This window comes from Capricornis sumatraensis, chromosome 22 (genome assembly GCF_032405125.1).
Source record: "Capricornis sumatraensis isolate serow.1 chromosome 22, serow.2, whole genome shotgun sequence".
In the NCBI taxonomy this organism is placed as follows: Eukaryota; Metazoa; Chordata; class Mammalia; order Artiodactyla; family Bovidae; genus Capricornis; species Capricornis sumatraensis.
The window spans coordinates 24,527,907-24,553,727 of NC_091090.1; the positions used below are offsets into that span (position 1 = coordinate 24,527,907).

Sequence of the window (25,821 nt, forward strand, 5' to 3'; positions counted from 1 at the left end):
TACTACATGCATACCACGTGCCCCAAACCATTCTGGTTCTGGATGCAAAAACAGACGTCAATTCACTCCTTGAATTCTTTGGACATTAAATTTTTCTGAAAATTGAGTAAGATTGCATTCCTTTGGGGATGAAATGTTTTAAGCCATTTTAATTATTATTAAAATGCAAATTATTACTAATTGATTTACCTACTTCTGTATACTGAATTTCCATATGACTGTCGTTCTACTTTGCTTCACTTTGTTTTTGTTCTACTTTGTTGCTCTCGGTTTGAGACTGAAGGGCGAAAAGATGTATGTACGCTACCTCATTTAGTTCTGATAATCACTTTCTGGAATGGAGACTATTACCTCTATTTAACACATGAGGAAACTAGAGGTTATGGAAATAGTTTACCCAAGACACTTGATTAGTAGATAAATAGTATCTGAATGTAAGCCTAGAACCTGAAATCAAAGCCCGCATCCTTTTCCACCATAGCCACTGCCTTCTTGTTTTTTCAATATCACCCAACAGTTATCAGTCGAGGAGAAAGCAAAAGGACCAAATCATTGGGACTCTTGTGTCCTATTTCATTGTTGTTGTTCAGTCGGCTCGGTCGTGTAAGACTCTTTGCAGCCCCATGGACTGCAGCACCCCAGGCTTCCCTGTCCTTCACCATCTCCAGGAGCTTGCTCAAACTCATGTCCATTGAGTCCATGATGCCATCCAACCATCTCATCCTATTTTATGATCACATAAATTCTCTCTGATTCCTTTGTACTTACACTCCCTTTCTATACCTCTGGGCAGTGTATCTTCTTTCCTCCCAAAGATCCTGTCAAGGGAATAAGTAGGAGCCTGACCACCTCACAGGCAGTGCCCTCTGTATTATTGCTGACTCTTCCTGTCTCTTCCTGATGAATAAGACCAAGTGGTGTATTTCATCACATGGGGATACTGCAAAGGAAAGATAAAAACCAGCTAAAGGAAATCAGGGAAAAGAAGAAGATAAGGAGAAAAAAAAAAAAGGCAAGTTCACAGTGAGCCATATTTAGAAATGATGTGCAGTTTCACTGTTCAAGTTCAAAATTCATCTTGTTTCCCAGCTGTCCAAGTTCTGCAATGACTTGATGTGTGACCTTATTGGGTCTTTTTGCCCTTTTATGTGTCAGTTGACACTACAGGGTGTCAAGCCAGTCCTCGCCTGTTGACTTCAGACATCCCTGATGTGAGATCATGAGCCCCTCTCTGCTTACTTTATTGTTGTTTTGGGATTTTTAAAATTAAATGCAGCCAAATAGAATAATAATTGAGACAAGTAGTGTCCATTTTTATTATGAGAAAGGTACATTTTGAGGACTTTCCTGGTGGTCCAGTGCTTAAGAATCCACCTGTCAATGTAGGGGACAGAGGTTCGATCCCTGGTCTGGGAAGATTCCACATGCTGTGGGGCAAATAAACCCATGAGCCACAGCTACTGAGCCCACAGCTACTGAAGCCTGAGCTCCCTCGAGCCTGTGTTATGCAAGAGAAGTCATATCAGTGAGAAGCCCACACATCATAACTGGAGAGCAACCACTGCTCTCTGAAACTAGAGAAAGCCTGCACTCAGCAACAAAGACCCAGCACAGCCAAAAATAAGTAAATAAATAAATCACAAAATCTTTTAAAAGTACATTTTGAAAGAACCTCTTGAGACTTGATTGAACACTCCAAGAATTGAAAAAGGTGTGATGTAAATAGTGATGAGGAAAAGAATTATAAGAAAGAGGAGGAGGTGATGAGCAACATGAGGAGAAGGAAAGAAAAAGGCAGGAGAAAGAGAAAGAAGGAGGAGGAGAAAAGAAAGTAGACGAGGAGGAAGAGAAAGAAAGAAAGAACAACAGGAACATCGACAGCAAAACCACAAACAGCAAAACAAGAGGAAAAACATTCCTTTCAAACACAGACCGAAACTTTCCCATTGACATTCAGATAATTTCCACCAAACTCTGGGTAACCTTGGGGGACCCCTTACTCATTAAATACAACTTTCCTCAACAATTTTGTTGTTAGATTCCTCTATCATTCCCACCAAACCCCAGAGAACCAAAGTTCAAAATTCCCATTGTGTACAATGAACTAGTATTGCTTTATCTTTAAAGTTAACTTGATCAAACACATAACTAATTCATTAACTGCATTTTATCAATTACAGTTTACTAATCTTAGTAATCTGCCAAAATTTACACTTTCCTTACTGAGGCCAAAAGCTTCTGAAGTTTGTGTCTGACTTCAATATACCTTTCGAGCGTCCCGTCAAAATCCCTTGCCTCTGGCTGTTTGACACTGCAGTCCGGAGCTGGTCCGCTCACTAGTCTACAGGTCCCATCCTGACCACAGGAGATGAATTAAAAGGAGCCTGTGGCAGGATAGTGCCTTTCCCTAAGAGGCAACTGATCACCACATTGAGGTTCAGCTGGGGTCTGTGATGTGCCTTGATCGATAAGATGGGGAAAAAATGAAACTTGAGAAACGGAAAGGCTCTGTTCACTCCAGCCTCGAAATTAGAAAGAGAGTCTCTGGCAGAGGGAAAGAAAAGAGGAGGAGGAAATAAATAAGAGAGGTCAAAGGGGAAAGGAGAAAGGGTGGCAGTATGATCTGAAAGGGGTTGGAAGAGGAACCGGGTCAGCATTTGAAGACTACTAGCCCAGCCTCTTCTCCATCAAAAAAAGCTTGCCCAGCAATCCCACTGCTGGGCATACACACTGAGGAAACCAGAATTGAAAGAGACACATGTACCCCAATGTTCATCGCAGCACTGTTTATAATAGCCAGGACATGGAAACAACCTAGATGTCCATCAGCAGATGAATGGATAAGAAAGCTGTGGTACATATACACAATGGAGTATTACTCAGCCGTTAAAAAGAATACATTTGAATCAGTTCTAATGAGATGGGTGAAACTGGAGCCAATTATACAGAGTGAAGTAAGCCAGAAAGAAAAACACCAATACAGTATACTAACACATATATATGGAATTTGGAAAGATGGTAATGATGACCCTGTATGTGAGACAGCAAAAGAGACACAGATGTGTATAGCAGACTTTTGGACTCAGAGGGAGAGGAAGAGGGTGGGATGATTTGGGAGAATGGCATTGAAACATGTACACTATCATGTAAGAAATGAATCACCAGACTATGTTCGATGCAGGATACAGGATGCTTGGGGCTGGTGCACGGGGATGATCCAGAGAGATGATATGGGGTGGGAGGTGGGAGGGGGGTTCATGTTTGGGAACTAATGTACACCCGTGGCAGATTCATGTCAATGTATGGCAAAACCAATACAGTATTGTAAAGTAAAACAAAGTAAAAAAAAAAAAAAAAGCTTGCATTAGCCTCAGCCAAGGGCCAAAGAGGAGTGGGCCTTGTGCCTTGGCACAAGGGTACAGTACATCTGCTGTACTCAGGAGCCTCATGAGCTGTCTTCCCACCAGCACAGGATGAAGATTTTAGCAGCAGTCAGCATGATGACTGTTTACATCAGCAGGAGAGATCCTCATTTGAGCTCTGTGTCTTTGCTTCAGCCATGTTAGATTTGCCTTGTATGGAGAATCCCCTGCCCTGTTCTCCACCACCAGCACCCCTATGCTCATAGCACTCATGAGCCCCAGGAGGCCCATCAAGCTTGCAGGGTGGAGCTAAATGGTAAAGGAAAGCTTCAGACTTGAGACTTGGGTGGGCTGAACACACGCAGCCAGTCTGATATTTTCCCTAAACTGGTGCCATGATCATACGCATATTTGTTAACCTTGAACTTAGGTTGCTCATTCTTTTGGTTTGGCTCCTGTGCCTACAAGTGTCTCTCCTGCAGTAACTGATGGTTAGTTTTCACCTGGAATGACTACATGGGGTCATTTCTTTACCTTCCATCCCTGCACTCAGCCTAATCCTGACTCTGTCATCCTTCTTCACTGCCAGGCATTTCCCTTCTGCAGATGAGGGTTTTTTGGTTCAGTTTTTTTTAAGCATAAGAATTAGAGAAGAGTTAATGAACCTCTGAGCACTTAACAGTCACAACTTTGCACTTGTACTCTCTTCTTTACTAGACCAGAATATTCTGGTAAGGAAGGAAAAAAGAAAAAAAGTGTTCTGGGGGTTCATAGGCAAAAATTCTGTTTTTTCCAATTCAGAGAGAAATAATTCCAGTGCCCCTGCTGCAACCCCATCCTGTTTTTAGCTTTAGAAGCAAGTGCTTGTGTTATTACTAATTTGGACCAAGTGGATGCTTAGCAACAATGCTGAATTAAATATAAGATTAGTTTTGGAAGTAGGAGTTCAGAATTACAAAAACAAGTTCATTGGGCTCATATAAACAAGCTCTTGAAGACTCACATAAAAAAACATATGTGAAATAGATCGCCAGTCCAGGCTCGATGCATGAGACAGGGTGCTCAGGGCTGGTGCACTGGGCCAACCCTGAGGGATGGGATGGGGAGGGAGGTGGGAGGGGGCTTCAGGAGGGGGCTTCAGGAAGTGGGACACTTGTACACCCATGGCTGATTCATATCAATGTATGGCAAAAACCACTACAATATTGTAAAGTAATTAGTCTCCAATTAAAATAAATAAATTAATTAAAAATAAATAAATAAAATTTTTAAAAGAACATAAAAATCTGAAAAGTATAGAGAAATATTTTGCCACATCTCATTTATGACAGACAAAATAGAGAAAATCAAGTGTGTTTTAATCTGGTTGAAATTAACTTTGTTTAATTTCATTTTATGGTACTTGCACTCCAAACTAAGAAACTTAATTTAGTTTTCTTCATGGCATGGTAACAGAAATAATTTTCAAGTGATGTTGAAGTATATTTAAATCTGATCCAAAGGACTCACAGCATTTAAATTATTTGATTCTTATGTAAACATATAACATTTGGTTATTTGGCAGAACTAACAATCCCCAAAGTTTAGTGGTTTAACACTGTGAAAGCTTGTTAGGTACTGTCTACATTTCAATGTGCATTGAGCTGAAAGGGGCTCATGCTTCTCCACACCGTCTTCCAAGGACCTAGACATCTGTCCATCTCCGAGGGCCTCAAACTGTTCACTGAAACCCTGATTGAGGATGAGAACAGAGCTGTGTGCAGATGGCTTTTGACAGGCCTAGAAGTGACGTATCAGTTTTGTCTGCCTTCCATTGGCCAGGACTTCAGTCACATGGCCACACCCAACAGCAAGGAAGGCTGGGAAATGCAATGTGGCCGTGTTTCACAGAGGAAAATGGACGCAGTTTGGGGGAATGTTTCTGAAGATCTCTGTGGAGACTGGAAATGGTTCAACAAAGTAAAACCAGAGGTGGGGGTGGGGGTGGGGAAGAAACACTTGTCTGAAGGGAAAAGACACAAAGCAAGTAGTCTGTAGTTTCTGCTTTTGTTTATCCAGCATGAAGGAAGATGTGAATCAAGGCACTGAAAAGGGTGAAGGGGGCTTTTCTGGTGGTCCCTGTCTAAGACTTCATTTTTCAATGCAGGGGGGTGCGGCTGTGGGTTCAATCCCTAGTCAGGGAGCTAAGATCCCATATGCCTTGTGACCAAAACACCTAAACATAAAACAAAAATAATATTGTAACAAATTTGATAGAGACTTTGAAAATGGTCCACATCAAAAAAGAACCTTAAAAAAATAAAAAGGGTTTAGGTCATTCCAATCCCAAAGAAAGGCAATGTCAAAGAATGCTCAAACTACCACAAAATTGCACTTATCTCACATGCTAGTAAAGTAATGTTTAAAATTCTCCAAGCCAGGCTTCAGCAATACGTGAACCGTGAACTTCCAGATGTTCAAGCTGGTCTTAGAAAAGGCAGAGGAACCAGAGATCAAATTGCCAACATCCACTGGATCATCAAAAACGCAAGAGAGTTCCAGAAAAACTTCTATTTCTGCTTTATTGACTATGCCAAAGCCTTTGACTGTGTGGATCACAATAAACTGTGGAAAATTCTGAAAGAGATGGGAATACCAGACCACCTGACCTGCCTCTTGAGAAACATCTATGCAGGTCAGGAAACTACAGTTAGAACTGTACATGGAACAACAGACTGGTTCCAAATAGGAAAAGGAGTACGTCAAGGATGTATATTGTCACCCTGCTTATTTAACTTCTATGCAGAGTACATCATGAGAAACGCTGGGCTGGAGGAAGCACAAGCTAGAATCAAGATTGCCGGGAGAAATATCAATAACCTCAGATATGCAGATGACACCACCCTTATGGCAGAAAGTGAAAAAAAACTAAAGAGGCTCTTGATGAAAGTGAAAGAGGAAAGGGAAAAAGTTGGCTTAAAGCTCAACATTCAGAAAACGAAGATCATGGCATCTGGTCCCATCACTTCGTGGGAAATAGATGGGAAAACAGTGGCTGAGTTTATTTTGGGGGGCTCCAAAATCACTGCAGATGGCAACTGCAGCCATGAAATTAAGACACTTACTCCTTGGAAGGAAAGTTATGACCAACCTAGACAGCATATTAAAAAGCAGAGACATTACTTTGCCAACAAAGGTCCTTCTAGTCAAGGCTATGGTTTTTCCTGTGGTCATGTATGGATGTGAGAGTTGGACTGTGAAGAAGGCTGAGCACCGAAGAATTGATGCTTTTGAACTGTGGTGTTGGAGAAGACTCTTGAGAGTCCCTTGGACTGCAAGGAAATCCAACCAGTCCATCCTAAAGGAGATCCTAGGTGTTCATTGGAAGGACTGATGTTGAAGCTGAAACTCTAATACTTTGGCCACCTGATGCAAAGAGCTGACTCTTTTGAAAAGACCCTGATGCTGGGAAAGATTGAGGGCACAAGGAGAAGGGGACAACAGAGGATGAGATGGTTGGATGGCATCGCTGACTCAATGGACATGGGTTTGGGTGAACTCCAGGAGTTGGTGATGGACAGGGAGGCCTGGCGTGCTGCAGTTCATGGGGTCGCAAAGAGTTGGACATGACTGAGAGACTGAATTCAACTGAACTGAACCAAAGGGCAGCTTCAGATGACAGGATGGTTCTCTGGATTCAGGAAGATGTGAATTTGGTGCCCACCACTGAGAGGTGACATGATTCTTCGGCCTCTCTTAGATTTTGTTAGCCGCAGTTATTTCAGCACTCACTGAGGTTAATGATGATCCTTTATTTTCTATCTTTTTCTAAATTTCAATTTATTGATATAATCTCATGATAAGGATGGATGCCCATAATTCAGAAAGTCCCAGTAATATGTGTTCTACCTGTATGCATGTGTGTGTGTGTGTGTGTATGCACATGTGTTGGTGGTATAATGGATAGCTGTTTTTCTTTTTAATTTTAAAAATATGTTTTATTTAACACAGTGTACCCAAAACACTATATTTCAATGTGAAATAAGTATGAAAACTACCAATGAGCTATTTTGTTCTTTTTTTAATGTAAAATAATTTATTTAAATTAGTAATGTTAATAATTATATTGAATGACTTTTCAATATCCATTGAGATGGTTCATTTCTTCCTCATATTTGACCTCATATCAAACTGATGTTTCATTTCCTATTTGCCTAATTTAAATCCATTCTTTTCTTCCTAGGTGAAATTGTCTCAATTATGGCAAAGGATTACTGTTGAAAGGGAAACAGTGAGTTGAAATATAATGGTAAGACCAATATGTAATTGAAACCAGTTGCCTGGAAGAATATGTAAAAGGTTGAATTTACCTTCCCCTTCCTGCCCCCCAAACTACACTATCAAGTCTTATAAATGCTAATCATTGCCAACTGGTGGCTGTTTTGTTGGAAATGTATCCAGATTCTTCAGCATATATAGCACTTGCCACCTACCACACAGGAGGTCTGGAGATTGATCCTGTGGGTTCATGGAATGTGGATGGAGTTCTGTAGATGTCTTCAGCATGAAGTCACTGAAGCATCTTCATAACAAGGCTAACAAGCTAGACAGCATGAATGCTTTTCATCACTGTTTAAGTCTCCTTCCTCTGATTATATGCTATTCCTCCCAAGGATGGCAATGATAGGAAGTGTGAAAAGATTTAGGGAAAACAGATTTTTAAAGTAAGAATAAAAAGGCACTACATCATCCTCCTGGTAGACAGCACTGCTTCATGAGACTAAAAATCTCAGATATGTTTGGGTTTATAAAGCACTGCATGAGACGATTGCCTAATTAGTGTTTAGAGAGAGGTGTGGGGATTTGAAAGCCTTCAACACAATATCTGAAACCTCTGTGTGACTCATTTCTTTGGGGGAAAGCATTCACAGTGACTAGGGAAGAGGAAGCTAAGGTGAAGTCAATAGCACAGATTTTGGAGCCAAAATGCCTGGGCTGAATCCTGGCTGCACACCTCCTCCCTGTGTGACTTAGAAAATGACTCAACCCTTCTGTGCCTCAGTTTCCTCTTTTGAAAAATCAAGATAGGACTTCTCTGGGGGTTCAGTGGATAAGAATCCAACTGCCAATGTGGGGACACAGGTCTGGGAAGATCCCACATGCTGCGGGGCAACTAAGCCCATGTACCGCAACTAGTGAGCCTAAGCTCTAGAGCCTGTTGTCTGCAACAAGAGAAACCACTGCAATAAGAAGCACATACAGTGCGACTAGAGAAAAGCCCTGGCAGCAAGGAAGACCCAACACAGTCAAAAATAAACAAACAAAATTTTTGAAAAATGAAGACAATGTTAGTATTTATCACAGGGTTGTAATACATACATGATCTTAGATGAGCTTTTGGGAGGGAGAAGCTCTAACTTCTCTTCTAATGAGGACTTTCTTGAGGTCAGGCTGTGATTTTTCCCTCTCTCTCTCTCTCTCTCTCTCTCTTTTTTTTTTTTTGCCCAGTGCCTGGTGCTCTTTGTTCACTTTTGATGATGAATGAATGAATGTCCTCAAAAATATTTTCTGGCTTTCCATGATGCTGTTTCCTTGAGTGCTGTATTATGATATACAAAAAGTTCAGCAAAAATCTCAATATGTAGAGTCTTTCAAACTGGATTGTGGTTTCTACAAGTTTCATCCATTTATGTTTCAGATCCTGACCTATGGAGGAGAATGCCTTAGTTTTTATTTTATTTTGGACTTATTTTTCCTTTTGACCAAAGGATGAATTAATGCTACATGGGTAAAAAATATTGGAAATTCATCTTGGGCACTCAGTTCAGTTCAGTCACTACGTCATGTCTGACTCTTTGTGACCCTATGGACTGCAGCACTCCAGGCTTCCCTGTCCATCACTAACTCCTGGAGCTTACTCAAACTCACATCCATTGAGTTGGTGATGCCATCCAACCATCTCATTCTCTGCTGTCCCCTTCTCCTCCTGCCTTCAATCTTTCCCAGCCTCAGGGTCTTTTCCAATGAGGTGGTTCTTCAAATCAGGTGGCCAAAGTATTGAAGTTTCAGTTTCAGCATCAGTCCTTCCAATTAATATTCAGGACTGATTTCCTTTAGGATGGACTGGTTGGATCTCCTTGCAGTCCAAGGGACTCTCAAGAGTCTTCTCCAACACCACAGTTCAAAAGCATCAATGCTTCACTAGACAAGCTTTATTGTCTTGTATGTTGGTTTTGATGTTTACCTCCTCATGAAGAGCATTTTCATGGAAAAAATCAGCTCCAGAGTTCACTGTGGCCTCTTCCACAAGAGAAAACGGGGAGATAGAAATCTTGAAATTTTATTTAGAAAAGAACAGAAGCTGTTCACAGCAAGCTGGTGGAGGAAAATATGAAGTATGTGGAGCTCCATGTTAGCCTTGTTTGTCTAAACATGCAAGGAAGGGTCAGGACTTGTGTCACATGACAAGCAGAGGGCAGTGCTTATAGCTACTGGAGAAAAATATAATTGAGTTTCCCCCAAAAGACAGCTAGACATGTCCTAGGCCTAGCAGTGCTGAGTTGGAGTGAAAATTGAAGCTTAGGGGTGGGAAGTTGATCCAGACCTGTCTTTTATCATGGTTGTATCTCAAAACTGAATGATACTTGATAAACAACAGAGTTCACAAAGTGATCTGTCTTAAACACCAGGATGAGGCAGCTAGTATCATTTTCCTGTTTTATAGGCTGGGAAACTGTGGCCGAGAGAGGTCAAGTCTTAAGAGAGACTGTAAACGCAGGAGCCAGAACCGAGATGGAGATGTTGGAGCTTACAGTCAGTGTTCTTTCCACTGCTTCAAGCTGCCTACCCTTCATCCCCTCATCTCCTTCATGCAGAAAAGCCTGTGGCTGGGACTTACTTACCCCACAAATTCTGCTTTTAATAGACACCTACTAATGCGATATTTATTTATTATTTTTTTTATTGGGGTAGATTTGCTTTACAATGTTGTGTTAGTTTCTGCTGTACCAAGAAGTGAATCAGCTGTATGTATACAAATATCCCCTCCCTCTTAGACCTCCCACCCTCCCCTCATCCCATTCCTCTAGGTCACCACAGAGCACTGAGCTGAGCTCCTTGCACTAGGCAGTAAGTTCCCACTTGCTGTCTGTTTTATACATGGCAGTGCACACACATTAATCCTAATCTCCCAATTCATCCCATCCCCCACCCATGGCCACGTGTCTGTTCCCTATGTCTGCATCTCTGTTCTTGCTCTGCAAATAGATTTATCTGCACCATTTTTCTAGATTCCATATATATTCGTTCAAACCAGTCAATCCTTAAAGAAATCAGTCCTGAATATTCATTGGAAGGACTGATGCTGAAGCTGAAACTCCAATACTTTGGCCACTTGATGTGAAGAATTGACTTATTGGAAAAGACCTTGATGCTGGGAAAGATTGAAGGCAGGAGAAGGGGACGACAGAGGATGAGATGGTTGGATGGCATCACTGACTCAATGGACATGAGTTTGAGTAAACTCTGGGAGTTGGTAATGGACAGGGAGGCCTGGTGTGCTGCAGTCCACGGGGTCACAAAGAGTCAGACACGACTGAGCAATTGAACTGAACTGAACTGATATATATGTGTTAATATGATATTTGTTTTTCTCTTTCTGACTTCCTTTATTCTGTATGACGGACTCTAAGTCCATCCAAGACTTTACAAATGACCCAATTTCCTTCCTCTTTATGGCTGAGTGATATTTCATTGTATATATATACTGCACAACATGTATGCATAGCAATCAGAGGAAGTGAGGCATCTGAAAGTGTGGAGGGTCTTGTGGCTTCTCTAGTCTAGGCCAGCCTTCTCATGTTGCAGAGGAGAACAAAGGACTTAGAAGCTATGACTGTGCAGCTTGGACACAGCTTAGAGCTTTTTCTTCTAAGCCCCACTGGTCAGTCTAGGAAGGCCTTTTCTTCTTCACCCTGGGCCCTCTCCAAGGGAGAGTGGATAATCTGTCAAGTATTGCAGAGAAAAACATTGCCTTGAAAGCTCTTTTCCTTAAGTAAATACTCTATTTCTTTTGCTGGGTAAGTGAATTGAAAAATAAAATGCTTTTGCTGATTTTCACCAGTGTAAGCAAATATAAAACAAGCCTCTCTGGTATCTTAGCCAACATCCTCAAGAAAGTATTGTAAACAATTTGGGGATGCTTATTTTATGAATTAATTTATCACATTTCTTGGAACTGAGGGCCAAAATCAATATTTCCTTACTGGATGTTGTTCCTAATTGTTCTCCTTGAAAGAAGGTAGGGGAGGAAAAGTACCTAAACCACACCAAAAGTAAGGATCCAATCAGTGTATGCCTATTATTATTAGCATTAACTCACCATTATTATCTTCAACTCATGGTATCATTACATCAAGATATTTATAAACCTTTAGAATGCTCTAATACAGCAATTTAACTATTCTGTTTGTTCTTGTCTTTGCTGTACCAGAATAATGGAACATAACTATTTTTCATCACTTCCTGGAAAATTTTTAAATTTAAGCCATTTCTATCCTTAAACTTTAGCTCAGTTGTGAGTTTTATGAGCAATCAAGGCCAACTCTTCAATAACAAGTAGAACTGAGTTTTGGAGACAGTACAGTGAGGCTTGGAGAAGCAGGGAGCAGAGAGGTTCTTCCTAAATAGAAAGAGCTTCCACTAGGCTGGCGAGGAGTGAGATGGCCAGTCCCAGTCTGATGGAGTGGGGTGGAGTTTGGTGAAGTCTGGTGAGATGGTCAACCTGAGTCTGCTGGAGATCTGAGACCTAGGGAGTCCCGGCAGAAGGGAAGACAGATTGCAAAGTCCCTAGCTATGCTGAGCAAGGCACAGAGGCCACAGAAGGCTATGGGAATTCTGTGGACAGCACTGATGCCCGAGGCAGGCTTGAAACATTGCAGAGAAGCAGCACTCGCCCCTTTTCTAGGCACCAGACACCATCCCTAACTCTACTCTGAATCCCTTCCTTTGAAGCAAAGATGTTTTTCATTTTGGTGATGTCCAGTTTATCTTGTTACATATATCTTTGATTTATTTTGAGCTTATTCTTTTATATAGTATGAGATAGGGTTCCAACTTTATTCTTTTGCATGTGAATATCTGGTTGTCCCATGGGATCGCAAAGAGTTGTTCATGATTGAGCGACTAAGCACCTGTGCGCAGGCACGCACACACACACTCAGTTGTCCCATACATAGTCTTCCGAATTAAGTGCACAGTGTACCTTTAACTTGTGAGTAAACTGAAGCTTAGAGGTCTGAACTGGTTTGCTGATTATTATATGAAGCTGAAGGACAAAGCTAGAACTTGAACTTGCATCTTCTCACAGTACAACCATTCTTCTTTTATATGACAGTTGCCTCCTATCTCCTATTTCAGGGAGCTTTGGGCTTCCCTGGTGGCTCAAATGGTAAAGAATCTGCCTGCAATGCAGGAGACCTGGGTTTGATCCCAGGATTAGGAAGATACCTTGGAGAAGGGAATGGCTACCCACTCCAGTATTCTTGCCTGGAGAATTCCATGGACAGAGGAGCCAGGTGGGCTACAGTCTCTATGGGGGCCCCCAAAAGAGTTGGCCATGACCACTGAACAACTTTCAGTTAGGATATTAACTGGATTTTTCCACTGTTTTTAATTGGTGTTTTCTTTACTTTTAAAAGTAGAAGAAAACAACATGTCTTAGTTTAACAGTTATTTCTGCTACGGTTAGTCTCATATGTTAATGAACAGGAACTTTGTGACCTCATGACTAACAAGGCATTAGTCAGCTAAATGTTGAGTTGGATTTCTGTGCTTTTTTTCCCTGGGAGATCTAGAAACTAATACGTTTTAGAAAGAAAAGTTTTGCTGCCAAAAGAAGTTAGATATTTACTCTTTGTTCCATTTTTTATTTTTGGTCTTCAAAGAATCATTCATTTAAATCATCTCACCCACTCACCCAGAGGGTTGTCTTCACCAGTCACTGGACATCCTACAAGGGCACATGACATTTCTCCAGCTTGGATTTCAGCTTCTTAAGCAGCAAAGCCAGGATGTTAGACTGATCTCTCCACTTCTGTATTATGATTCTAACATGTTTCTTTCCAGTAATAACAATAAAAATCAAACGAGAGTTCATAGGCCTTGTGAAGTAAACATCACGTCCCTTCCTTTAAGTGCTTTCAAAATAACTCTTCCCCAATTTCTAAGTCACCTGAAGACAAAGCTTAAACTAAGACCATTCAGATTTCATCTAGTTGCTGTCTCTGCCAGAGGGAGAAAAATCCATATATCTCCCTTACCCTATAGCCTAGTGGGGCTCTAATGACCAGGGCGATTTTTGTGAAGAAACAAGGTAGAACACTGTTTTAAAAAAAAAAAAGTCAATTGCTATTAATAGACAGTGCCTGCTAAAATATATCTTTAGAATTTATAACATTTGTCCCCAAATTTGTATTTATATGACCTCACTAAAAAGATGTATTTTTATCAGATATTTTTCTTCAAACAGTGAATGGCCATCTCTCTTAGATGCTACACTTCATCTGAGGCTGGTCCACTGTATAATACTCACAAGGAAGGGTGGTGCCTGGAGGCTCCTGGAGACAGAAGCTGACGAGGAAAGGCACTGGTAAGCAACGGGAGTTCTTTCCTTTTCCATTTGTAACGCAGGCTTTGTGACAAATCATCCAGTTAGAGAACCCAGAATGTGGATTACGGTGACAAGGTTAATGGTGTTGTCTCTCATGAGGAACACTTTTCTCTTTCGGAAGGAGGCAGTGGGGCCTCCCTGGTGGTCCAGTGGTTAAGACCCTGAGCTTCCAATGCAGGAGGCATGGGTTTGATCCCTGGTTGGGAAACTAAGAACCCACATGCCTCATTGTGAGGCCAAAAAAAAAAACCAAGATTAAAATGTTTTTTCCAAAAGAGTGAGAGAGAAGGATGCCACTCTATTTAGTGTTAGGATGTGCCCCGGAGCCAGACTCTCTGGGTTCAAATCCTGCCTCTGCCACTTCCTTGATGTGTGACCTCAAGCATGTCACTCAGTCTCTCTAAACCCTATTTCTCTTATTTGTAAAGCAGTGATGATAATCATAGAAACCCACCTGATACATTGGATTATTGTGAGGATAAAAGTGGGTGAGTGCAATGGGCTTAGCAAAGTGCCTCAAAGTAATTATTCAAGTGACAGAAGCTCATATGATTGGCTTCTAGAGTGTAATAATAGGCAGTTCATCAAGAAAATAGTTTAATATGGGTTGTACCCTTGTTGGTAACCACCCATAGCCATTCATTAAAATAACAAAAAATAAGATTTTAAAACTAACAATAAAACCTTGATAAGTTCATTTAAACTACCCAAACCCAACATTAATGAAGAAATATGGAGACATTTATTCTAAAAACTTAAAAAAAAAATGCTATGCTGATGAAAGCCAAGTATCATGGTCTACTCCCATGTGGATGCTCACAGAGACAATCCCAGGCTCCTGGCTGCTCTATTAAGAGATTTGGGGCCCCAAAGAGGAGGAATCACCTGCATGTCCAAATGCTGTCCAGGGTCTTCTATTGGAACAAAATACTTTCAATACTACTTAGAAAGTTGAGCAACTATGGAGGATTACTTCCTGCTATGGTCTAAATATTTGTGCCTTCCCCAAGTTCACACGTTCCATCCTCCCAAAGCTAATGATATTAGGAGCTGGGGCCTTTTGTGGTTGATTAGGTCATGAGAATAGGGTGGGGCCCTCATGAAGGGAATGCGTATTCTTACAAGAGACCTCAGAGATCCTTTACTCCTTCTACTGTGTGAGGACATTGAGAAATCACTGACCTTACCAGGAAGAGGGTCTCAGTAGAACTCAACCATGCTGGCAGCCTGATCTTGAACTTACCCACCTTCAGAACTGTGAGCGACACGTTTCTGTGGTTTATCAGCCACCCATTCTACGGTATTCTGTGATATAGCCTGAACAGACTTAGACCCTTCCTTTTTCGTCCATGTTGAAATCTTGAAAAGACATGCCTTTTAATGAGGACATACTCTATCTAAAGGGTCACACTTAACTTTCACCAGGTGACTTCCTAATTTCAGTTTTAACGGCCCCTCCTTTCCCATTTCCTGCTTTAATTACAAGTTTCCAGTGGCACTACCATTTAGTTCTGCCATTTCATCAGTAAATACATGAACTCTTCTCTGTTTCAGGCTGCTAAGTAAAAACGAAGTTATAAGCCCTTTGCAGGGACACGAAAAAGGAGGATTAATATTAATTATTACATGAGCCTTAATGGCTACCTCCACAAGGATGTTCTGCATATAGATCTCACATTTCTATTAAAACGTGATCAAAACTACATTCAGAATCCCATGCTCCTCACCCCACCATGCTCCAGCCACTCCTCACATGCCCTTGAACATGGTCCCCTCATCTCTCATGGCTTGTCCTTTGAAATAGGGTCAGGGACACCTACCTTAATAACATAACTAGATTGTGGCATATTCTTTCTGATCCCTTATTTTTGCTGCCTGGGAACACGTCTCAAATGAACTCTCTGCACTGCATACAAATTTGTCTTAGGCTCCACTTTGTGGCAAACTCAAGTTAACACATATATATACTTTATGTATATATATATATATGAATATACCTTTGATTAATATGTGTTGTGTGTGCTGGGCTCAGTCACATCTGACTCTTTGTGACCGCTTGGACTGTAGCCCACCAGGCTCCTCTGTCCATGGAATTTTCCAGGCAAGAATAGTGGAGTAGCTTACCATTTTCTCCTCCAGGGGATCTTCTCGACCCAGGTATTGAACCCATGTCTCCTGCATCTCCTGCACTGGCAGACAGATTCTTTACTATTGAGCCATGTGGGAAACCCTATATAAAATCTCAGGCTAGGGAAATAAAAAGAAATAGGATCCTCTATGACACACCTCCCAGAGTAATGGAAACAAAAACAAAAATAAACAAATGGGACCTAATTAAACTTAAAAGCTTTTGCACAACGAAGGAAACTATAAGCAAGATGAAAAGACAGCCCTCAGGATGGGAGAAAATAATAGCAAACAAAGCAACTGACAAAGAATTAATCTCAAAAATATACAAGCAGCTCATGCCGCTCAATTCCAGAAAAATAAACGACCCAATCAAAAAATGGACCAAGGAACTAAACAGACATTTCTCTAAAGAAGACATACAGATGGCTAACAAACACATGAAATGATGCTCAACATCACTCATTATCAGAGAAATGCAAATCAAAACCACAATGAGGTACCATCTCATGCCAGTCAGAATGGCTAATATCAAAAAGTCTACAAAAAATAAATGCTGGAGAGGGTGGGGAGAAAAGGGAACCTTCTTACACTGTTGGTGGGAATGCAAACTAGTACAGCCACTATGGAGAACAGTGTGGAGATTCCTTAAAAAACTGGAAATAGAATGGCCATATGACCCAGCAATCCCACTGCTAGGCATATACACCAAGGAAATCAGAATTAGAGACACGTGTACCCCAGTGTTCATCATAGCACTGTTTACAATAGCTTGGACATGGAAGCAACCTGTATGTCCATCGGCAGGTGAATAGATAAGAAAGCTGTGGTACACATACCCAATGGAATATTACTCAGCTATTAAAAAGAATGCATTTGAATCAGTTCTAATGAGGTGGATGAAACTTCAGCCTAATATACAGAGTGAAGTAAGTCAGAAAGAAAAACACCAATACAGTATAACAATGCATATATATGGAATTTAGAAAGATGGTAACGATGAACCTATATGCGAGACAGCAAAAGAGACACAGAGAAAAAGAACAGACTTTTGGACTCTGTGGGAGAAGGCAAGGGTGGGACAATTTGAGAGAATAGCATTGAAACATGTATATTACCATATGCGAAACCGATTGCCAGTCCAGGTTCGACGCATGAGACAGGGTGCTCAGGGCTCGTGCACTGGGATGACCCTAAGGGATGGGATGAGGAGGGAGGTGGGAGTGGGGTTCAGGATGGAACACATGTATACCCATGGCTGATTCATGTCAATGTATGGCAAAAGCCACTACAATATTGTAAATTAATTAGCCTCCAATTAAAGTAATTTACAAAAAAAAGAAAAGAAGTAGGGACCTCTTACTGGTATATTCCTCTTACTGTTCTTGATTTCAAAGGTTATAGATCTCCCACATCTGTACAGTTTTTTTTTTTTAAGTGCATAAACTTGCCAGCTAACTTCAACCTTACCAAGCAATAATAAGGAGATAAACACTAGCCCCAAATGTCTGCAGATTTAGCTCAAGTGTCTATTATTTGCAAATACCATGTTTGGCTGTGGGCCCCAGCTGTCTAGAAGAGGACATGCCTTCCCTGGAAGCACACCTGCCATATTTAGAAGAACTGCCAGATAGTGGTCCGCAGTTCTCAGCTCTCCTGTGGATTCTCAACTGCCTTCTTCATTCGCTTCAGTCCTCACACCCCCAGCCTGCTAAGCTAAGCAGCAAGCTGCTAGCTAAGCTTCAAAATCACTATATTAGTCCTGAAGAGTTAATGCATTCCAAAGTGCTTAATTTTCTCCTAGCGAGTCATCTGCCCATTGGTGGGAGACAGATGAGTAAGCAATCGTTTTCAACCCCACGGGATAATTCTAGCACAGGGGAGCAAGTAATCCAGAGGCCACATGCATTGCAAAGCTTATTTATTGTGAAACCAAGGAGCAGACGGCATTTTATTGACTCTTAGAGGACAAATCACACTGCGACTGGGGTCATATATTTCCCCTGAACAGGATAGGATTTCTTTTTTGGGTTTCATAGTAAATATTTCAGGCAAAAGTCTTAAGTAGTGGATTGAAATGTTATTTGACTTGACACGTCACTTAGAGCTTCTACAAATTAGGAAAAATATTATCTCTTCAACTACAATTATAAACACCTTGAATCAAAAGGGTGCTTTCATCTTAATTAAAATACAAATGAATAAATCAGTCAACTTACATGTATTGGATACACCCTATAGAGAAGTGCTGTCCTAGGCAGAGTGGAGGCTAGAAATGAGCGTCAGACATGATCCCTGACTTCACAGGTCTTAGAAAGTGATCGTTTTCTTCATATATGTAGCATTAGGCATGTTTCATAAATAATTAAATTAATAGTGGTTAAAGAATTCCAATTGCTAGTTAAGAATCATATTAAAAATAGCAACTTTCCAGAAATCATTATTTAATACTCTTTCAAGTCTAAGACTATTAGCCTTTTTCAAAATAGAAGTTAAAGTATGTTGTCTTCACAGTGAATTTAATGTATGAAAAATTTCATTCAAATGACATTATTTCTATTTAAAGTTTTGATATAATAATGCAGGGTTCCCCAATCACGAATCAGTATTGGGCCCTGGCCTGTTAGGAACCAGTCCACACAGCAGGAGGTGAGTAGTGGGAGAAACTGAAAACTCCGCCTCTCTCACTGATCCGTGGAAAAATTGTCTTCCATGAAACAGGTGTCTGGTGCCAAAGAGGTTGGGGACTGCTGCAGTAATGTATGAAACCAATGCCAACTTCTGAAGAATACCTCTTTTTGGATCACTGAAACATTTTACCCTGTATTTGGGCCTCGATATCAGTGAGAGTGATGTCTGATTCTTCGTCTACACTTAAAATACCAAATACACTTGCCACCCGGACATTGTCTTGAACTAAATCCTAAAATAAAATTAAGTGACGTGTTCTTGTCAAATTCAGGTCTAGGTGCCACCAGGCTACTGGATGAGGGGGCAGTCATTCCTCCAGATGGCCCTGGCCCTCCAGCAGACATCATTTTCTTTGTTTAAACTGAATCCGGCATCGTCCTTCCGGCTGCTGGACACCCACCAAGTGGAGAGAACTCTAAAAGCAGAAATGCAGAAAGAGGATAGAAGTTAAGGGACGTAAGCCACCAGTATGGACCTAAGGTTTAGTCAGTGTGATTGTTCCCGAAAGGCAGAGTTTAGGTTTGGAAGGCTGGATGGTTTTACTTGATGAGTTCTCTAAGGGGAGCATCAATTTTAGTCTTCTATTCAAGGGATGGATCTTCCCTGTAGCTCAGACAGTAAAGAATCTTCCTGCAATGCGGGAGACCCAGGTTTGATCCCTGGGTTGGGAAGATCCTCTAGAGTGGGGATGGAAATCCACACCAGTATTCTTACCTGGAGAATCCCATGGACAGAGGAGCCTGGCAGGCCACAGTCCATGGGGTCACAAAGAGCCGGGCACAACTGAGCGATTAACACTACTATTCAAGGGACAGAAAAGGAGGCAATCCCTTACTCTTTTTTAGAAATTTATTTATTTTTAATTGGAGGATAATTGCTTTGCCATATCGTGTTGGTTTCTGCCATACATCAACATGAATTGGCCAGAGGTATACATATGTCCCCTCCCTCTTGAGCCTCTTTCACACCTCCAACCCCATCCCTCCCCTCTAGGCTGTCACAGGGCACCAGTCTGAGCTCCCTGGGTCATACAACAAATTTCCATTGGCTGTCTATTTTACATATGGTAATGTACATGTTTCCATGCTACTCTCTCAATTTGTCCCACTCTCTCTTTTCCCCCGCTGTGTCTGCAAGTCTGATCTCTATGTCTGCATCTCCTTTGCTGCCCTGCAAATAGGTTCATCAGTACCAATCCCTTATTCTAATAGCAGCTTCTTCACAGCTTCACATATCCCAAGGCTATGAGCCTAGGACTCACCCTTCACTTTAGCTGGGTGAAGAGGATACCACAAATAAAGCTCTTTCAATGCATTTCTGGCCCCCAATATCTGACACCTCATCTAAAATTGCTGAGTGAGACTTCTATGACACATGTTACTGATATTCTTAAGACAACATGGTGTTAATGGTGCAAACCACTATTATAGTGAACCTAAGATCAAAACTGTCCAAAAGGATATTCTGTGGGTACCAAATGTTCTGATAGGTTCTGTTACATCTTAGTTATGAACAAGGGGTGAATAGATGTGGGGGTGATGGGAGGTCAGTTCATTGCAAATAAAGCAAAGAGATTGCTGAAGCTTAGGAGCTTGGATGAGAAAACCAACCTGTTCTGTCTACTTTGAGTGTTGGAGGAAGAGGAGGGGCGAGGAAGGAGGAGGGTGATCCACCTTAGATGATGATTTTTTTTTGTCATGAGTCTGAAAGCAATGGGGCACAGTTTCTCAGCAAGCGGATTCTTAGGTCAGTTGATAGAATGAGTTGCAGAACTTGCACGGACTCTCTGAAATTGCATCTGTCCATCATTTTGTGTGTATGAAGAAGTGTGTACTTTTCTAGTAGGGGGATCCATAGATCTTGTGAGATTTTCTAAGAATCCATTCCCCTACTCCCAAAAACACAGCAGAAGAAAACCAGGCAGCCAAATAAAAACCTCACTGTGTTAGCAAAAAATGTGCTTGCTTTTGGGAAAGAACCGAAGTGGGTCTTCTTGTGAGTGCTTAAAATGAAATAGTTCCCATTGCCAGCATTTGGACGCAACTGACCAATCACAGATCCTGGAAAGCTTTGCAGTTTCCTTATGGTTTGGCTCTTATTGGGAGAGAATTAAGATTAAATTATTTTATTTAGACTGAGGTAAAATAAAACTCTTACAAAAGTAAAATTGGAGATGGTAGCATTTGATTTGGGGTACCGTGGCAAGAAAATTCCTTTGGGGGAGCTGGTTTCCAAGCCCCATGATCTTCCTGCACGTGATGACTAAGTGTCTGGAGCATGCCCCGGTGACTCCCCCTTCCCCGCTGCAGCGTATCCGAGCCTGGTAATTGGAAGGTCACTGCCTCTAGTTTTTGATCACCTCCTTTCACAACTTAGTAAAATAAGTTCAACAATTAAATAATATTAATTGATCTTTCTAAAATAAGAACTGTGAAATGAAATGCCCTTTGAGACGAGGATTCTCTCAGACTTGTACTTTTTACAAACTGAGGTCACATCTCTTTGAAAAATGTTCTTAGTAGGGTCAAAATAGAAATAGGATGTATTTTAAAACAAACCAAAAAAAGGTATAAACATACTAGAATTCTTAGCGGGGAAGAAAGTGCTGGAAAAAACCCTGCCTAAGGATCTGGTCAAAATGACCGATCTCCAGTTTTATGTGTCACATGGCTTGACATCCTTCTGATGTGAAAAGGCATTCCTGTGTCTTCTGACTGGTGGGAAAATAGATGCTGAGTCAGTCCTGGGCAATATCACAACATTTAACTTGGAAGATCAGAAACTAGTATTTGGTGCCTATAAATCCTGGCCCGGATCTTCATTTTGCCAACAAAACTGTACTCAGCTGAAAACCTTTGTGAAGGGTGTTTTGATTTCCCTTTCATCATTGGATTTTGAGAGCTCTTTATCACTGTTGCTTGTACTCAAAATAGAAGTGCAAAAGAAATCAAGGCAAAGTGCTGAAATGTGCACATTTGTGAGCAATATAATATTTTCAGTGTCATTTATGCACTTACAGAATTTCTGTTGAAATGTCACCCAGGAGTTTTATTTATCCCTCCATATATTAGCCCTTAGTATGTCAAGAGTAAATCATAGCACAAAATGCTATGTGAATAGCCCTGAGATTGCAATCGTTAATTTCTGAGCTTCAGCCTCAGTTTAAATTAAATAGCACCTTTTATCCAGAGTTTTCAAAGGGACATCCAAACACCTGGAATTAAATTGGACTTCCCCCTGTTTCCTCGGACAGTGGTCCTCAAAGTGTGGCGGCAGCAGCACCCAGAACTTATCAGAAATACAAATTCTCAAGCCCTTTACCAGATCTACTCATCAGGAGCTTTAGGGCTAGGGCCAAGGATTCTGTGTTCTAACAAGCCCCCTCCATCTCAGCTAATTCTGATGCTCACACCAGTTTGAGGGCCATTGGCCCAAGAGAAGAGAACCACAGAAACACCAAGTTAAATGGTTGAGAGAGCCAAAGGTCAGAGGTGGGGAAAGGTCACTGTCTTCACATTGCGGTTCACTGTTTCTATTGTTGGGTTAATTTCCTTCTATGTCATTGCTACCAAGTGGACTAAGGGCTATGACTCGTGGCTCATGGCTCACTTGTGGACACACAGACATGCCTTTCTAGGGAAACAAGCCTGACATCAAGGCCATGTTTATTATACCCAGATAAAAGGGTTAACATGGATAATTCATTGGGGATCTCCTAACACTAAGTGGTGAAAACACTATCATTAGATCCCAGTCTTGTGATAATGGGGAACACAGAATTGACTTAGAATTAAGGGAATGTTTCTCAGTCTGCGGAGACGAAGTGTTAAGATGAGCCTAACTGAGGAGATCAGTTAGCTCATATCCAGTAATTAAAATGAAGACTTTATCTCAGATTTGAAAGTCATGCTATTCAAAATTCTGAAGATTTACCTGTTTGGGCAATGGGTCCAGAAGACTACAGTCATAATAATAAAATATTAAAATAATACATATTTGAATCTCCAACAGAGCCAGCCACCTGAAAGAAAAAGAAAAGAAAATTTGTGCTTGGAAGATGCATACGTATCTTCCAGTAAGGAGTATGGGCTTCCCTGATGGCTCAAATGGTAAAGAATCTGCCTGCAATGGAGAAGACCAGGATTTGATCCCTGGGTTGGGAAGATCCCCTGGAGGAGGGCATGGCAACCCACTCCAGTATTCTTGCCTGGAGAATCCCATGGACAGAAGAGCCTGGTGGGCTACAGTCTATGGGGTCACAAAGAGTCAGACTCGACTGAGTGACTAACACTGAAGAATATCTCTAACTACACATATTTCAGAGCAAATGTGCTCTTCCTTGCAATATAAACCTTCACTATCAAGAGGACAGAGTAAAGAAAAACTTAACTCTTTTCTTTTATAATACTGTCTACTCCATAAGGGAGTTGGGGTGATTACAGTGTTTTAAAATGTGTATAAAATGCTTAGCCAGTGGAAGCATTTAATGAATGAGATTCCAGGTCTCTCCTCTAAGTTTTAGATTTGTCCTTTCCAATATGGTAGCCATTAGCTACATGAGGCTATTTAAATAAATTTAAATTTATCAAAATTAAAAAGTTCAGCTCCTTAGTGGCATGAACCACATTTCAAGTGCTTAATGGCCATAAGTAGTTACTGGTCACCATACTGAACAACACATATTTAGAACTTTTCTATGATCACAGAAAGTTCCATAGGACAGTCCTGTAGGAATTTCTGCCTAGATATTCTGGATGCACTTTAAATTTCCCCTAACTGCCAATTTTTTTCTCTACTATAATCCTGCACTCAGGCTTCAAGTTTTTTGATCATACATCTCTGATAAGAAAATACTGTGCATACCCTATAATATATGAAGACTCATTTATTTGTAAATTATAGGCACTTCGCTGGTGGTCCAGTGGCTAAGACTCTGCGTTCCCCATGCAGGTGGCCCAGGTTCGAATCCTGGTCAGGGAACTAGATCCCACATGCTACAACTAAGACCTACCACAGCCAAACAAATATTTTTTTTAAAAATTGTATATATATACCATTGTATTAGTTTACTGTTGACTTTGTATACACACACACATATATACACAGAAATTTAAAAACTGAGAAAAGTGTAAATGAAATTCTGCCACTGTTCCTGGCATTCCCAGTGGGCTGTTTTGAGCTCTCCTTAGGGGAGGCAGATCATTTTAGAGGGAATGGCTTCTAATAAGTGCGATTAGTCCAACATCAGAAAACTGTATGCCATCGTAGAAACAACACTCTCTGTTACCCTTCCTGCACAGTTGGGCACCAAGGTTTTTGCTTTATCTCCCTAAAGCTTCCCCAGTCCTTCTCCTTATCCCCTTCACTCTCGTCCCTGCACTGCTCCCCACTTAGGTCTTCACCATTTACTGATGTCCTGGATTCCTGAATCACCTGAGCTTTCAGATTGGCTTCTCTGCTTTCAGTATCACTTCTCTCCACTCTGTCCTTTGCCCTACTGCCGAAGAGAACTTTCTAAAACAGAAATTTATTGCCATTTCCTCATTTTACACACGTGTACTTAGTCACTCAGTCATGTCCGACTATCTGCAAGGCCATGGACTGTAGCCTGCCAGGCTCCTGTGTCCATGGGGATTCTCCAGGCAAGAACACTAGAATGGGTTGCCAAGCCCTTCTCCAGGAGATCTTCCCAACCCAGGGATGGAACCCAGGTCTCCCACATTGCAGGCAGATTCTTTGCCATCTGAGCCACCAGGGATGCCCAAGAATACTGGAGTAGATAGCCTATCCCTTCTCCAGGGAATCTTCCTGACCTAGGAACTGAACCGGGGTCTCTTGCATTGCAGGCAGATTCTTTACCAGCTGAGCTACCAGGGAAGCCCATTCCATTTGTCAATGCTTCTTATTTCCTTCTAAATGCCGCAAGAAACACTGCCAGCCATTGAAGACTTGGCTCCTACGTATTTCTCCAGCCTCCTTTCCCCCAGAGCTCCTCCTTAAAATCCATGCTCTTGCCACACTGTATACTTGAGGTTCTCTGAATGGCAATGCCATCTTTTGCAACCCTTCTCTTCCCTGAGGCTCAGTTTCCTCAGGAAGCATTCCCTGCCGGCTTGCTCCTGGGCTGAGGTGTCCTTCCTGCCCATTCCATGGCTCCCTGGGCACACTTTAGCCACTGCATCTACTGAACTGAATTGTGACTGTTTATTAGCTATCTCTCTCCTGGGATTATATTGTTGGGTCTTAGCACAGGGCATAGAGCTCTGCTAGTATCTAGCGTTGACTGATAAAATGAACAATGATGGAAGGAGATGCCCTCATAAAGCAGATTCAATTTCCTTATCTTTCCATCTTTTCCTATGTTTCTGTGGCACTTTTAACATCCCTCAATTAACACCGTTATCCTACAATCCCACCCTATTACACTTAATCTTCTTCATGTCTGTCTCCCCTTAAAGACTACAACCTTCACAAAAACAGGAAGCAGGTATTATCACTGAATCCTCAGTGTTTGTTGACTGCATGAGTGGATGAATGAATATGAACAATCTGCTATTTGTATCAGATAATTAGATTTATTTCCCACTGGTATTCTTGAAACATCTTGCCTATATTTCTGTTTCAAATGAAATCTGGAGTGCTCCAGGTATTGTTAGAACCTACCTGGATATATCAGTTCTTCACAAATATTTGTGATGTAAATTTAATTCTACCTATGAGCCTGGTGTGCCACAGTCCATGGGGTTGCAAAGAGTCAGACACGACTTAGAGACTGAACAACAACAACTTAGAAGTGCTAAAGATAATTCATTTCAATGGAATGTCAATGCCTATGAAATAGAACAATTCAATCTTTACTGATTTGGATCAAATTAAGCAGCAATTCCAAGAAAAAGCAATTTTGCTAATTTGCAGGTTCAGAATTCCTCACAATTAACTTTTTGTCAAGCTTCTAACAAATTATATTGTCCATTTCTGGCTATGATGTTTGTC

General features: G+C 41.2%; 1 protein-coding gene across 3 annotated transcripts in view; it reads right to left on the reverse strand.

Moving 5' to 3' along the window:
- Positions 1 to 18,097: 18,097 nt before the first annotated feature.
- Positions 18,098 to 25,821, reverse strand: part of CYP39A1 (cytochrome P450 family 39 subfamily A member 1) — an 87,500-nt gene continuing 79,776 nt past the window's right edge. For all 3 annotated transcript variants that reach the window (XM_068960649.1, XM_068960650.1, XM_068960648.1), the window contains 2 exons: positions 22,762 to 22,849; positions 18,098 to 19,243 (listed from right to left, as the gene is read on the reverse strand). In XM_068960649.1, the coding sequence (XP_068816750.1) occupies positions 19,172 to 19,243; positions 22,762 to 22,849 (160 nt within the window). In that variant the 3' untranslated portion in view covers positions 18,098 to 19,171. The remainder of the gene's footprint in view (positions 19,244 to 22,761; positions 22,850 to 25,821) is intronic.